This window comes from Anguilla rostrata, chromosome 7 (assembly GCF_018555375.3).
Source record: "Anguilla rostrata isolate EN2019 chromosome 7, ASM1855537v3, whole genome shotgun sequence".
NCBI lineage: Eukaryota > Metazoa > Chordata > Actinopteri > Anguilliformes > Anguillidae > Anguilla > Anguilla rostrata.
In genome coordinates, this window is record NC_057939.1 from 36,800,530 (window position 1) to 36,815,349 (window position 14,820).

The 14,820-nt window shown below is 38.1% G+C and overlaps 1 protein-coding gene across 3 annotated transcripts in view; it reads right to left on the reverse strand.

Annotated features, from left to right (window-relative positions):
* The window catches only part of LOC135259617 (attractin-like), a 193,150-nt gene that overhangs the window by 150,036 nt on the left and 28,294 nt on the right, over positions 1–14,820 (reverse strand). For all 3 annotated transcript variants that reach the window (XR_010331342.1, XM_064344174.1, XM_064344173.1), the window contains exons 2-3: positions 9,952–10,035; positions 9,319–9,432 (exon numbers count right to left, since the gene is read on the reverse strand). Coding sequence is in view for 2 of the 3 variants with exons in the window: in XM_064344174.1 (XP_064200244.1) it covers positions 9,319–9,432; positions 9,952–10,035 (198 nt within the window). In the remaining variant the exon portion in view is untranslated. The remainder of the gene's footprint in view (positions 1–9,318; positions 9,433–9,951; positions 10,036–14,820) is intronic.

Consider the following 14,820-nt stretch of genomic DNA (forward strand, 5'->3'; position numbering starts at 1 on the left):
TGCGATCGACTGGCCGATCGCGATCGACTTATTGAGCACCCCTGCTCTACACAGACCAGCAGTAAATTTCACACCTTATTTTTTGCTGCTTCTGTTTATTTTGTTTTTCAACAATTTGAATTTAGCTGTCTGTCGTCACTGGGTAGGGTTCTCTCCCTGACGCCTTGACGTAATACGTTTTCTGCATTTTGACAGGCTGCTGTATGAAACTAGTCACACAAAATTGAGACGTTTGCAACTCGTTGCAGCTGAGATGCAAACAAGTTTCAAGTGAGTTGCAGGGGGGTTTACACGGTGCAACTCACATGCAACAAAAGTTTCAAGGAACAACAGTTGCACAAAAAATTGTTGTTACACTGGCCTTACACCTTAAAGGGTTAACAGAATTCTTAATTCTTATTTGTAATACTAGTAAAATGTAATTCAGAAATCTCAAAATGTAATTTATATACATTATATAATGTAATATAATTCTTGTATGTATGTATTTATGTATGTGTATTGTTTATTTAATTTCTTGTCCCCTGGGGGAAAGGGGATATTCTATTCTATTCTATTCTATTCTAAATGAATCATGGCTTGTGTAAATAATAAAAAAATGATGTTCTCCTGTTATAAGTTACATGTTCTATTGTTCTATACAAAATTGTTATAAGATATTTGAATCCAGTGATCCACCTCCTGACTACAATATCAAAATGGCACAATTAAATAATTGACAAAACGATGATCAATTATTAGTTTTTAAAAGGTATCTAAATCAGTATATGTCACTCAGCACTATTGTACCTTTAACTATATAAAACTATTCCCCATCCTTAATCCTTACCATGAGTTAACCCCATTTTGTCATTATTAGACAGTATAACATTGGAATATGTTGTCCTTGTTGACATTCTCCTGTAAATGATAGAAGTGTACATGTTACAAGTTTTGCAATGATTGTTTTCTAAAGAAATTCAAAATAAAAGTACAACTAAATACTTTGCTTGAGACCTGTCTTGATTTTCAAGGACACTGCTCAAGCGAGCAATAGAAAGGGAGGGATTCAAAGACACTGCTTTTCTCACAGAAACTGTTCACAATGAAATGGTCCCCAACTTTTGTGCAATGAGTGACAGCTACGTTGCTCTGAGCAAGGGGACGTGGGATGAAATTAATTTGAATACACATAGGCCATTTGATCCCTTTTTCAAGGATCTCACAGCTCTTTATAGTGAGAGGAGCATGTGCGTGCAACACATCTCTGGCAAAGTCTCTCTCTCTTCATTTTCTAACTGCACACAGATTCAAATGCCAGTCAAATTTTTTTGAATTATTGTCATGAGGCTAAAACTTTTACTTTCTTCAATTACTTTTTTATTTCAGCCAGGCATGGGGGAAATAAAATGCTTCGCTTAGCCTAAAGACATTACAAAAGTTTTATAGTATGATGTACTATCTATAGTATTGTAATATGGAACAGATTTCATAAGCATTTCGTTCCAGATTCTTTAGACATACCAATGCGTAATCATATTATTGTATTGATTGCAGTTTGATGGCTTGGATTGTCTTGATGCAAGCTTAGGGCAGGCGATGGTGGTTAAAATAAGCAAACCCAAACAAAAGTTTTGAACAACACTCAAACAAAAACAGGTCTTTAAAATTTAATCTAACGAAAAAGGAGCATAACCAAATAAAGAAAAACAATATGCTATGGTTGAGAATTGTGACTCGTTGGCCTCTTCAGCTTTGCCATTGCATCTGTTTCTGCTAACTGGACTCAACCACCACTGGTCACATGCTCCTACAGTTTATGTTCTTCCACGCTATTGGTGGCCATGGGACAATACTGTATTACCCTTACATATTAATTAAAGTAAACCTGGCTGTAGCATAGTATATGATGCACAGAATGCGAGAGCAAAGCAGTCTCTGTCACACACACACACACACACACACACACACATGTTCGTATTGCTATACTTGTGAGGAGTTCCCATTGCCTTACATTCATTCCGTAACCTGTAACCCTAACCCTAACCCTAACCCCAACCACTGCATGGCTAGCTTTAACCCTAACCTTAACCTAATTGTAACCCTAACACTAACCCTAAGTCCTAACCCTAAAACAGCCTCTTGAACTTGTGGGGACCAGCAAAAGGTCCCCACCTTGCACCTTTTTCCTCTTGTGGGGACATTTGGTTCTCACAAAGATAGTAATACATGCCCACACACAGACACACACCTATTAAAATGATTGCCACACATTTTATCAGTGCTTTGTGCACCCTCCCTTCACATGTATAAATCTATGCAGTTAAAATCTAACAACTTTCAACTGGAACCAGCTGTTATTTGCAGACAAGACCATGTTTTTTAATGTGCTGTTTATTCCACACCTTAAAGCAATACCTGTGCCATGTTAATGACTAATTCATTAAATATTGATGGAAATCAAGTGAACAGTTAGCAAGGACAGATAAGTATAATAATGTTATGCTTTTAATTGTGAAGCATTATGTTTTGCTCATCATTCAAAAAAATAAGTAAAAAATCTGCCTCAAAAATTAATTGACCTTGATGAGAATGATCATGCTCCGTTGCATTATTTTAAAAGGTTTTGCTCAGTTTTGAAGTTGCAAAAGAGCTGATTCAATAATATCAATTGGAAATTTGCCCTTGATTTTACAAGGGATTAATTTCAATTTGGCACACATATAATAATATAGAGCGTGATTCAAAAATGACTAAGAAATACCTCACCGCGCTTCAGGTGAGAGCAGTTGAATGACTAGCAAATGGACCACTTCAATATTTCTTAGAACAGCTTAACTCTATTCAATAGACTTTGATCATTTCAAATTAATTATTTTCATTAAAGTAACATGGTTATTGAAGTTGTCAAAATATTTGTCTTCATACAATGAAACAGCCTACTTCAAAATACACATTCAATGTCGTACTTGGCTGAAAGAAATTCCAGTTTGTCTGTAATGACGAATAATAGCAGATCTGCTCCCTTGCACGCCAAACATGCAATTTGTAAGGCATCTACCTCTTGCGACTGTGACAGCTGCCACGGTCACTGAAAAGTTTAAAAACTGCATGGCTTTTAAACACACTACATTGTATTCCGCCATGTTTCAGGTCATTTTAAAAAGGCAGTGCTTATTGCGAGTGGTGATTTGCAATCACCTTTTTGAAATGGACATGCCTGGTATGGAGTCCATTTGCGTAGAGATTTGTCGTTTTGGCGCTGAAATTATTGTAGATAACAAAATTTAAATATCCATTACCCAGACAGTAGCGCACAGCACTACTGCTATTTCCCTGTACTTTCCATTCAGCTCGGGCACTTTGTGAATCATACATTAATTTTTTTCCCCTGCTATTTCAGATGGATGAGCATGCGCAAAAACATCACAATCCTTTTGTGGATTAGCCCTCAGAGTGTTCTTTGGAACCAGTATCAGCTCATGACATGAAAAAAAAAGAGTGGTATTAGAACACAAACTGCTTGAAAAGATAAGAAACAGCATGCCCACATCAAAGAGGCCCCCTTTAACCTTGAACAGACAAGTCTGCTTCAAATGTGGAAATGTGTCTGCCTTAGCAGCGATGGTGGCCAACCATTGCATGAATTAGCCTTTAATCAAATTAAATGTGGCATGCAGAAAATGCACTGGAACACAACACTTTATAGAATGCGAGATAATTTTGAAATACAGCTGTACATATTAGCTGGATTCTACATACTTAACACAGCTGAAGCAATTAGCTTTTTAATTTTTATTAAAATCACAGACAAACAAGCTCCCATCCAAAAAGGTCATCACTTTGTTGAACGGCAGAGTATAGTCCCAGGGGACACCGAGGCTGGTGAAGCCCCTGTTTCCAGCTGACTTTTTTTTAAACTCCTCGCATAATGGGAACGATCTGTCAAATGGGAAACAACTTAATGTAGGATTTAAATACCAGATAACATAATTCATAACTTGGTTATGAACAACAGTGGTTTAGGGTTTCATTTGGCGCTACCGCCCCAAGAGATCTTTCAGGCAGAGGCAAATTTGCATATAGTATTAGTTGTTTTTCCACAGGAACTACTTGCTGTTCTCACATCCACCACCAAATGTGGCAAATGTGAGCACTCAATTCCATATCTGACTGTTAACACTTTGACCACTGGGCTCACAAATAAACAACAACTGCTGCTTGAGTTCAAAGACCTCTGCTCTTATTTTAAGGGAAAGGAGATGAAAATAAATTTTAGTGACAAGCTATAAATAGGGACAACCTTACCCATAAAATATTTGTGTGTAGTTGAGAAAAATTTATGTTTATAGACAGTTATTCATAGAAAGTTATGGTCAGACTGTGAAACTTAATAGTCAGATAGTTTTGAGCAGTCCAATGTCATCCATGCTAGTTTCACTTAGGATATAGGGGAGAGACGGTATGAATGAAACACATCATAAATGTAACACGGTCAATAATTTTTCGTACACTGCTGCTACAGTAGCCATTTCACGATTATACACACGCAATTCAGTCCTCTACCAAATAATTAATGGAAAAGAAACTTGGTCACCTACATTTATAATAAGCACACACCAGATTAGCTTGTATAGTAAGCTATTTGATTGTGCTTGTTTTTAATGCATAAATAGGCTGTGGCCAAATTAACTTTTTAACTTTTCATTTATTTCATGTAAGATTTCATGTACATAAGCCTAATCTTGTTCAAAATGAAATGGTCTTGGTCAATGAGAATAATTCCTTTTGCAATGCTATGACAATAAAATGTCATAGTGCTAGGCTAAATATATATTCTGAGTAAATGAGCAAAATCAAAAACTGTTATATTACACCAACTCTCCTGTCTGCAATACATATAGCCTACAGTAAAACATTTTTTAATTATTAATTTATTCAAGATAAATTACCCATTGTCGTGTCTCTCCTGTCAGCATCTAGGTTCCTCTTTATCAAATAGGGGAAATAACAATTATTGAAATAAACAATTATTTTTTTATTTATTGATGCGTGGAAAATTGTTTTTTTAGGCATCTTTGGGAGATACCGGCATAGATGTGTGCAGACAAGAGACGCCAGCAACAAGCGAGTGTGGAGAACGTGAAATCTGACACCGTGATATTTTTGTGTCTTTTTGTTCACTTTTATGTAAGGGGCACAATTGACCCCATCTATGCGTACAAGCGACCCCTAGGAGCAGTTGTTCCTTTGAACGTGTCCTGTTTGAATTCAAAATGTGCCTTGTGGTTAGAGATTTAATTACATCATCACTAAAAGTTAACAAACAGTATCAAGTTGTTCATTTGAAAATGCTGTCTTGAGCAAGTGGTCTCTTAGGGTACAACCGACCCCGGGCTCCCCTCAGGCAGCAAATTCTTTAACACTAGAAAGGCCAGAGGTGACGCCATTGGGCGTTTAGACTTTAAAATTTAAATTACTTCAACACTGGAAATACAATAATTATCCTCCTCCTAAAGGAGGGTAAATCTTCCTAAATATTTGGGCTTAATTTTTTTTTTTTTTTTTTTTTTACATTCTAGAAACCCCTTCAAAATTGCAACAACCTGGGAAAGAGGAAGATAATGTAAAAAATAAAAAAAGAGGAAGTCAGCATACAGCAAAAGCTTTCAAAGAATGAGTATGCTGCACATTTGGATTACATACAACTACCACCAGAACTGACCAACGTAGTGTCCAGCCAATTCTGTCATGCAGCCCGCACTGTGCAACCTCAACATTGACCTTTCCAAACTGAAAATATCAAGAAAATGTGACAATAGAACTGATTTTAAACTGACAGTGGGCTCCACATGGCCCTACTGGATTGTTTGCTTAGTAGAGGTCAACCCTGCCAATAAAAGCATCATTCAGCTGAATGCAAGTGGGGAACCAACAATGAAAAGAAGCAACTCAAAGAATACAGATATATCCACATACAACGCCCAATACAGAACCTCCACTGGAAGTACCAAGAAGGACTAAATAACGGAAAATATGTGGCACATTATCCAACATCCACAAACAGCACCTACCATAAATTTTAGAATCCAAAATGTTCATTTTAAATAATGATTCAAGCAGACCATATGAACACATTTTAAATGTATTAACCAATGGGTTAACTGAAGATAACTGCAAAGATAATTTTAGGTAATATGGTTAAAACATATTTTTTCATAAACACAGAAGGGTAAGGCTTTTTGAGTTTCAAAAAATGAAGCCTGATGGACATTTTGGACCCAGGAGAAAAACTGAAAGTGCCTAGCAGAGATTTAAAGATTATTTTTTTACCAATTGATTAGAAAACCATAGAAACACTTATATTACCTTAAAAAACATTTATGCCTGGCTAGCCTTATAGCAGCTAAAAGGCTGCTTTCACAGACTTGGGAGCCATTGTGCTTGTCTCTTTGGGTAAACACTTTCCTTAATATTATCTAAATGTGACTATCAATAACTTGGATTGATGAAGTAATAGGAAATTATATGTTTGGTACTCAACAGCTACTTATGTCAATACTATTGTGACTTCATGTAATTTATTTTAACTATATTGTCAATCGTTCCCTAAAGCCAGAGGGTGATTTGTTGGGGGCTGGATGGGCATTGCTATACTTGAGGGAGAGAGGGAGGAAAGGAGTGGCATTGTAATTGCTTTTTGTGATATGATATATCTGAATAAAAACACATCGATCACAAAAAAGAAAACCAGAGAATAACACAAATGCACTGGAAAATGTTCAGGCGTGATGAATTTGTCGGGAACAGCAGAAAGTTAGGGAAGATGATTATGTATATCGAGAGAAATATGATAAGCAGAAACTTTGGATTTCATGCACGCAGTTTTGTTAAATAAAAGGTTTCCGCAAGCTCCGTTAGGGAAGACTAATTCTACAAGACCAGAGTTCGGACATGCTCCAAAATATCGATGGCAACAATGGTAAAATAGTGTGAGAATTTCAGGTCTGTGAAGTGTGGCTGCGGAGGCCTTGCGTCTGTGGAATACCACAGCACACTGCAGTGAAGCTCCCTGTCAGTGCAGGCTGGTCAGCCATCTTCCTACAAGCCAAAGTCACCGGCATTAGGCTGCACTGTGCAGCAGGGGACTCTATCCAGCACATCAGCTCTTTCTAAACACTTTACTTAGAAACAGGGAGGGAAGTCACATTGGGGGAATAAAAATGTAGAATGTTTGTTAAGCAGACTTCACATTAGCTTCAAATATGTTTCATTTTATCATTTGTGCATATGTATTTATTAGGCATGAGGCGTAGCTTACCATACGCTTTGCATCCCAAAGTGTGGTCTGCGATACAATATTCTCACGATACGATAATGTGAAACATACATTTATGTTGAACGAAGGAAATAAGAGTGCCTTAAGTTTTTCCATTAATTTAACTTTGAAAATTAAATATAAATGCCTGCCATATATCAAAGACTTTTAATGAAGCAAAAATAAAAAAAAGTATCTTTTACAGTGAAAATGCAAACATTTTAGTAGTTATACATAAACTATACACCATTTTGTAAATAACTGAATTAACAAGTATATTTAATATCCATTAGGGGCAGTATATTCACAAAAAGAACATAGAAAATGTAGTTCAATAAATTCAAGGGGGGAAATCTGGAAAAGAACTGTGATGTATTTGCAACCTTGATTACAAAAAAATAAAAATATGTAGGATTACAAAGCACCTGCAATGAGTGTAAAGCACACGCAATTACACTACCAGGGAAGTATCAATGCAGTGTACTGTCTGGATAATAGATATTTAAATTATGTTACATTCATTTCAGCACCAAAAAGACAAATCTTTGCAAATTGGGCTCAAAACAGGGCATGTCTGATTCACAAAGATGATCATAAATTACCACTCGCAATAAGTATGGATTTTAATAAGACCTGTAGCCTGACAGTAATTTGGTGTAGTATTTCTAAGCCATGAAATGTGTAAACAAAGACAGCGGCCACAGTTTCAAGAGGAAGTCATCACTAACATGTTTGATATGCAAGAGAACAGATCTACTGTAAATTATTCAACATTACAGGCATACTCAAACTGCCTGAAGATAAAGATGACATTGAACTTGCCCCACTGTAATTTGCTTCTGATATAACTTTAAGTAGGCTATTTAACAGTATGGAGACAAATTCTGACAGCTCACAAAACCAATCTCATCTGCAGCTGGTTCCATTCAATTATTATTCATCCTATAATCATTATTTGTACACCAAATTAAAATGAATCCGTTTTAATACAATAGACATGCTTCCAGTTGCTGAATCAGCATTTGCTTAACTTAAAAAAGCAGATGTCAGCAAAACCAGCCTTTAATTTTATGTGTGCATTCGTGGGTGAATTGCGCTCTGTATTTTTTCTTATTGGATCCACACCTCAGTGTGTAATATGCATAGCATTTTAAAGGCATACTATGCATGATTTTTTATCCTTGCTGTTGCCCTCAGTTTACAATCAAAGAAGTCCCCTCCTCCATCTTGAACCTCGTCCACTCACCTCAAGTATTTGACTTTGGCAATATAGCTACCTAATGTAGCCAGCTGGATAGCTAGAGGTAACATTACATAAAGGTCCAACAGAAAGTGCACCAACTCGTGTCGCTTTTCATCTTCTTTGTGAACTTCAGCTGTTGCCATCGAGGAAAAGCAATTCCAAGGTTGACACTGATTTTTGAAAGAGCACTGTAGGCTTGTTGTTTTGATTTGCTGTACTTATGTGTCTTCAGCTCCGACATTGCAATAGCTAGCTCACTCTGATTAAACTTAATCGCCCCTCACAGGGTCTGTAGCCACACCTTCCCCTTCCCTCCCCAGAAAAGAGCATCACACCCAGAAACATCCCAAACACATTTTAGAAATACAGGCAGAGGAGCATGGATTCTGCAAATGTACGCAAAGACAGCGATGGCCAGCACACCATAGATATGATACCATAGAATATGTTAATTTCATAATATTTACAAATATTTCATAGTATACCTTTAAATGAGCTTAAAATCAAGTCAACGTTGTTTTTACAAGACAATTTTCATTTTAATTTTGCAATAAATGATACAAGGGAACATTTCGTATCAGCACTGTTCTGTATCATAAAATTCAATATAACAATATGTTGGCTCATTCCTATGATTTATTGAAGCAATTTTGATTAAGAATCTGGATGCCTCATCTATGATTCAAGCCCGTAATGTTATGTTCGCAAGTCCTGTTCCATAATCACAAGCAGAACAGGGCCTGGTGTTTAACAGAGAAATCTGACAGACTGAGCGTACCTGAAGGCAGCCAAAAGGGGTGCGTAGATTGAATCTCCATCATACACATACAGGTGGTCCCAGCTGCATTCTGTGGCAAAGTGGTTGAACCGTAGCCGCAGGATAGTGTTGGGCCTGGAAGGGCGGGGTGGGGGGTACAGAGAACCATTTTATTTGGTCTGACCACAATGGGAGAGAACCATATTTATGAGAATGTACAGCTTTGTATCTTGTTGGTCATACCTACATTGAAATACTTAAATTGTCACTGTGTTGTTGGAAATTACAAGACGAATATATCCATTACATTAGAGAATTTTAAGTGACTTTGTTGGAATGCAGTCAAGAAGGCAGACAGCATAATACCAATAGCACAATAAATATACAGAACAATAACATATAGTAAACAAAATTGTTTAGGCAACATGTGAATTTACCTGACATCTAAAAATTACAAGCCTGCAACTGAGAATCCATAATTTCATTGTTTTTCTTTTTTAAATAAACAAATGCATGGTACCGGTGGTCTATAAAGTACACTACCATGACAACACATATGCTGCTTGTACCCTTTAGATAACAGCAGTGAAAATGTTCAAGAACTGCATGAAGAAAGTACACACATAATAATAATGTTATCAGCATCATACTCACTGTCCCTCTATAAGCCAGGTGCACTTGGTCTTATACTTATAGTTCCCTGGGCCATCAGTCAGATAACCAGAGGAACCTGTCAGCCTAGAGATAGGAATACAGACAGGGAGAGGGGGCAAGAGAGAGAGAGAGAGAGAGCGAGAGCGAGAGTAAGAGAAAGAGTGAGAGACCTTTACAGTATCCACCACAAAATTGCCAGGGGTAAAATGCAATTGCATAAATGCATTACAAACTGTATAAAATGTAGACTTAACAAGGGAACCTTAAAACATGATTCCACAAACTAAATAAACACTGCTTTTATTGTTGCAATCTTAATAATCTCATAATAGCCTAGTTACTATAATAAGAACAATCACCATCAATTCCAACACTGAATCCCACTTCCCCGAGAACTTTCCCAGGCAAAGTGCTTCCCTGTGGTTCTGTCGATCACTAACGGTAAAGGGTGCTTTTGAGCTCCTTCAGAGATTTTGCATTCAATGCCTGACGGGATACCAAAGGCTGCATTTTGTTCTGACCCATTCCCTCCAGCTCAACAATTTGGTTCATCAGTTAATTAACTGGGTGCACATGCACCAGAGAGTATTTCCCAAAATGCATTGCAGTAAAAACAAAGGGGCAGAAGTGCAGTCTCAAGGTATAATTTCAAAAACAGAAAAAGAAAATGTCATAAAAACAGCAAAGTGAAGATTGGCCCTCAGGCTTTAATGAAGGCGTGGGTGGCATGGACTATTAATCTTATTTTTCTTTACTTCTAGGGCAATGACTTCTTGGGGTCATCAAACATGAAACATGACATTAAATGAAAGCATTTAAAAGATTGCGATTACATCACACAACCATAAAGAACAAAACAAATAACTGATAGCAGATCAGTTTAGAATAAGATGAAAAACATCAGCATTTGAGGTGCCTGAGAATATCACCCGCATGAAATACAGTGCCCTCCAAAATGATTGCCTTGATAAAGATTAACAACATTAGCATCCTATTCAACATTAGCATCCTCCTACCAATGCAAAACCCACCATTGTCATGTGCTGCCCAAAAGCTCTTTCTTGAAATACAGGAACAGAATTAAGAAGAACTGGCTGGAGTATGTGAACTTTCAGCCACCAAATATTCAAGATTTACAATGGACCAACCATATTAGCTGTACCAAGAATGTATTGCCTTGTTGCAAGCTTAGTTAGCTACATCAAACTAAAGACTTATTTAAGTCCTTGTTTAAGTTTCAAGCCATTATTTTCATTTTCAAGCCATTCGTTTTCCAGAACATGTAAAATACATGTTAATAACAGTTTTACAAACATTAAATTATAACATTTTATAAAACTTTGTCAGAAAATAGCCATTGGTCCCATATGACCTTGAAAAATGCTCCATCCTGGATTACCTGTAGCAGTTAGATTGATGCAGTTAGAGGGTAGTTGCGGCACACAGTCTGTCAAAAGACTTTTATTAAGCAGTAATGCACCGATTAGGAATAATGAGCCTGTACCACCTCCCTATGAATCCATCCCTCCGGAGAAATGATTTCCACAAGGATTATGCTTCTTTGACCAGCCCCTGTCTGAACAGGCTTGCTAGAAATACTGATTGAGCAGAGACTTCAATCCTTTCACATTGCAGGTATCAGTCAGCTGCTGTTCGAAAGACACCTCTAAAGCCCTGCGGATCTCCAGAACCAGCAGTGGGGACTGCGGCACACAACGCCCAGGCTTTCATATCCTGACAGGTGTCTTCTGGAGCACTGCAGTGACTTCAGGATTTAGAAGACTGGCTTTAACTCCAGGGCAATGACAAATCCTAAAATAGCCCCTGCCTGAAAATGACTAAATAGGGTCTAAAGGCCAATATGGTATATCAAGTAAAATAGGATATATTAAAAGCAGGTGGCTTTAGAGTCCCAATAAAGTTTTTAAACCCCTAGGTAGTTTCTGTAAAAACTTGAGCTGTTTCACAGGCAGCACGGTGGTGGTATTCTGTTAGAAAAACCTGCAGTAGACTTTGAATTCTGAAAGCCCAGGTGAAAATTCTTAGCTCATCCTCTGTATGATTACATTAAATTACATTACATTACATTACAGGCATTCGGCAGATGATCTCATCCAGGGCAACTTACACAACTTTTTAACAAAACCAGCATTAGATTTATATTGATGGGTTGATATGATTCATTGTATAGATGTACTGGATTGATTGAACTGGTGAATCAGATGAATTGATTGGATGCACTTGGGTTGCATTGGATTCATTCATTAATTCATTCATGCAATCAACAGTGAAAGCTTCCTCTCATATAGATCAACTACAATGGCAACTTGCTGTGTTGCTTAAGGAAGGACAGAAATATGGAAGTCCTTGCATATAATGCATCTGAATCTGTCCAGTCAAAGGGCTCCAAAGGTAACCATTTCACAAATGTAAATGCACAGTTAACCCACACTGTCATTATGAAATCACCATTCATTTTTTGTCTAATTGAATTTAGTTGTGTTTTCAGAAGGAAGCTTATAATTATTTGAAAAGGCACTGAAACCACAGCAAAAATGTTGAACAGAACCTGCACTGATAAACCAGCCTAATATGGGCAACTGATTAGATGTGTGCTTGGCAATCCTACCTTCCCAGCTTGAGAGGGGTTTTTGTTCTAACACTACCTCCTACAGAACCTTTTCAGATGGCACTGTTCATTGGCTATGATGACTACATCATTCTTAGTCTGTAGTCTGCAGACACTGACCACTCGCATTGACTTTAATACATTTATAAATGTGAGAGGGAACTTTCTGCATAGGGTAAGTTAGGCCAAAACATCCTGAAAAGACGCGAGGCTTTCATTGCCTGCTTTATTAAAACCTATGATTACTGTTGTACCACAGTCACACACCTTCACAAGGGAATAATTGATTGTTTCTTAGGCTGCAACAAGATTTTTTCCCTACCACTCTGTATGTAAGAACTCAATACTGACCCTGACCCAATCAAGCTCCAATTGTTTTTGAGGGAGCTGCATAAAAATTCAGGTCAATACTTAATTGCCAAATTTGCCCATGTTCACACTAAGGCAGGTTTAATAGACTACAAATGAGGCAAACCCAATAATACATAATTAAATCCCATCACATAAGTAAATGATTTACATATCAATGAAAGCAGAAAGCATTTATGATGAGTGAATGGGCAAGGCATAGGGGCGACATAGCTCAGGAGGTAAGAGCGGTTGTCTGGCAGTCGGAGGGTTGCCGGTTCGAGCCCCACCCTGGGCGTGTCAAAGTGTCCCTGAGCAAGACACCTAACCCCTAAATGCTCCGGTGAATGAGAGGTATCAATTGTAAAGCGCTTTGGACAAAAGCGCTATATAAATTACATTACATTACAGACATTTAGCAGACGCTCTTATCCAGAGCGACGTACAACAAGTGCATTAGTTCAAGGTGCAGAGGTGCAAAAGAAACACACTAGAGTGAAGTAAAGATCGTAGTGCCAGAAGTGACCACATAGATCAGGACTCCAACCCTGTAGAGTAACCTGTTCAGCAAACAAACAAATAATCCTGCCAAGTACAAACTAGCACTGAAATCACATTTGCCTAATCAGACAAAAACAATCCTGCCAAATAAAAACTAATGTGATCGTATTAGCCTAACTAGGTACATTGAGCTAAACTATAGGCTAGGGAGGGGTGGGGAGAGGTGCAGCCTAAAGAGATGAGTCTTTAGTCTGCATTTGAAGGTAGTCAGATTCTCTGCTGTTCTGACTGCCACGGGGAGGTCATTCCACCAGCGAGGGGCCAGGACAGACAGCAGACGGGAGCGGGAAGTACAGACATGAAGAGGGGGAGGTGCCAAGCGTCCAGAGGTGGCAGAACAGAGAGGTCTGACTGGTGTGTAGGGTCTGATGATCCTCTGGATGTATCCTGGTGCTGACCCCTTAGCTGCCTGGTATGCAAGCACCAAGGTCTTAAATTTGATGCGAGCCATAACAGGCAGCCAGTGGAGGTCAGTGAGCAGGGGAGTGACATGGGAATGTCTGGGGTGGTTGTAGACCAGATGCGCTGCAGCATTCTGGATGAGCTGCAGGGGTCTGATGGCGGATGCTGGCAGACCAGCCAGCAGCGAGTTGCAGTAGTCCAGGCGGGACAGGACCATCGCTTGAACCAGGAGCTGGGTGGTGAGGAAGGGGCGGATTCTCCGGATGTTATGTATGGTATGGTAAATGCAGTCCATTTACCATACAAGAGGACTGCCCTTTGAGCCCACCTGCCTATGCTGAACTAGGATCAGCATTCTCAATACAAATGTTTGTTAATGAACAAAAAAATCAGGGAATCAAGAGTTCAATCTTGTGAACATTTTTTTAAGAAGAGCAAAAGTGTGAGTGAAATTTAACAGAAAAAATAAAGCAATAGGGAACAAGAACAACTCCCTAGCCATCGCGTTACATGGGTTCAAGCTCCAGACTATTTCCATAAAACAGACCATTCCACATATATCGTTATAGGCTCAAATACAAGTTAGTTGTTTGTAATCAAAAACTTTTTTAAACATCTATTTCCACTTCCATAATTTACAATGTTATTGTGTCCATAAACAAAAAGAGTGTAATTTCTGAATTTAGCCAGCATTTACATAGAATTGTATTCATTTTGCCCTTCGCTGCTTATTTGAAGCTAAGTTTCGCTTTCCTCTCCAATGTACCAATAAGTGAAATACCTGACAGCTCAATTTGAAAATCTTAACAGTGAGCCAAGGAGCCTTAATTAGTCTTAAAGATTTAAAAGACTAATTTTTATTGTGGTTAAACTACTTACAGTGTCTTCATATCTAGGGTGCACATTAGTGATAAGCTCTGCTCAATTAA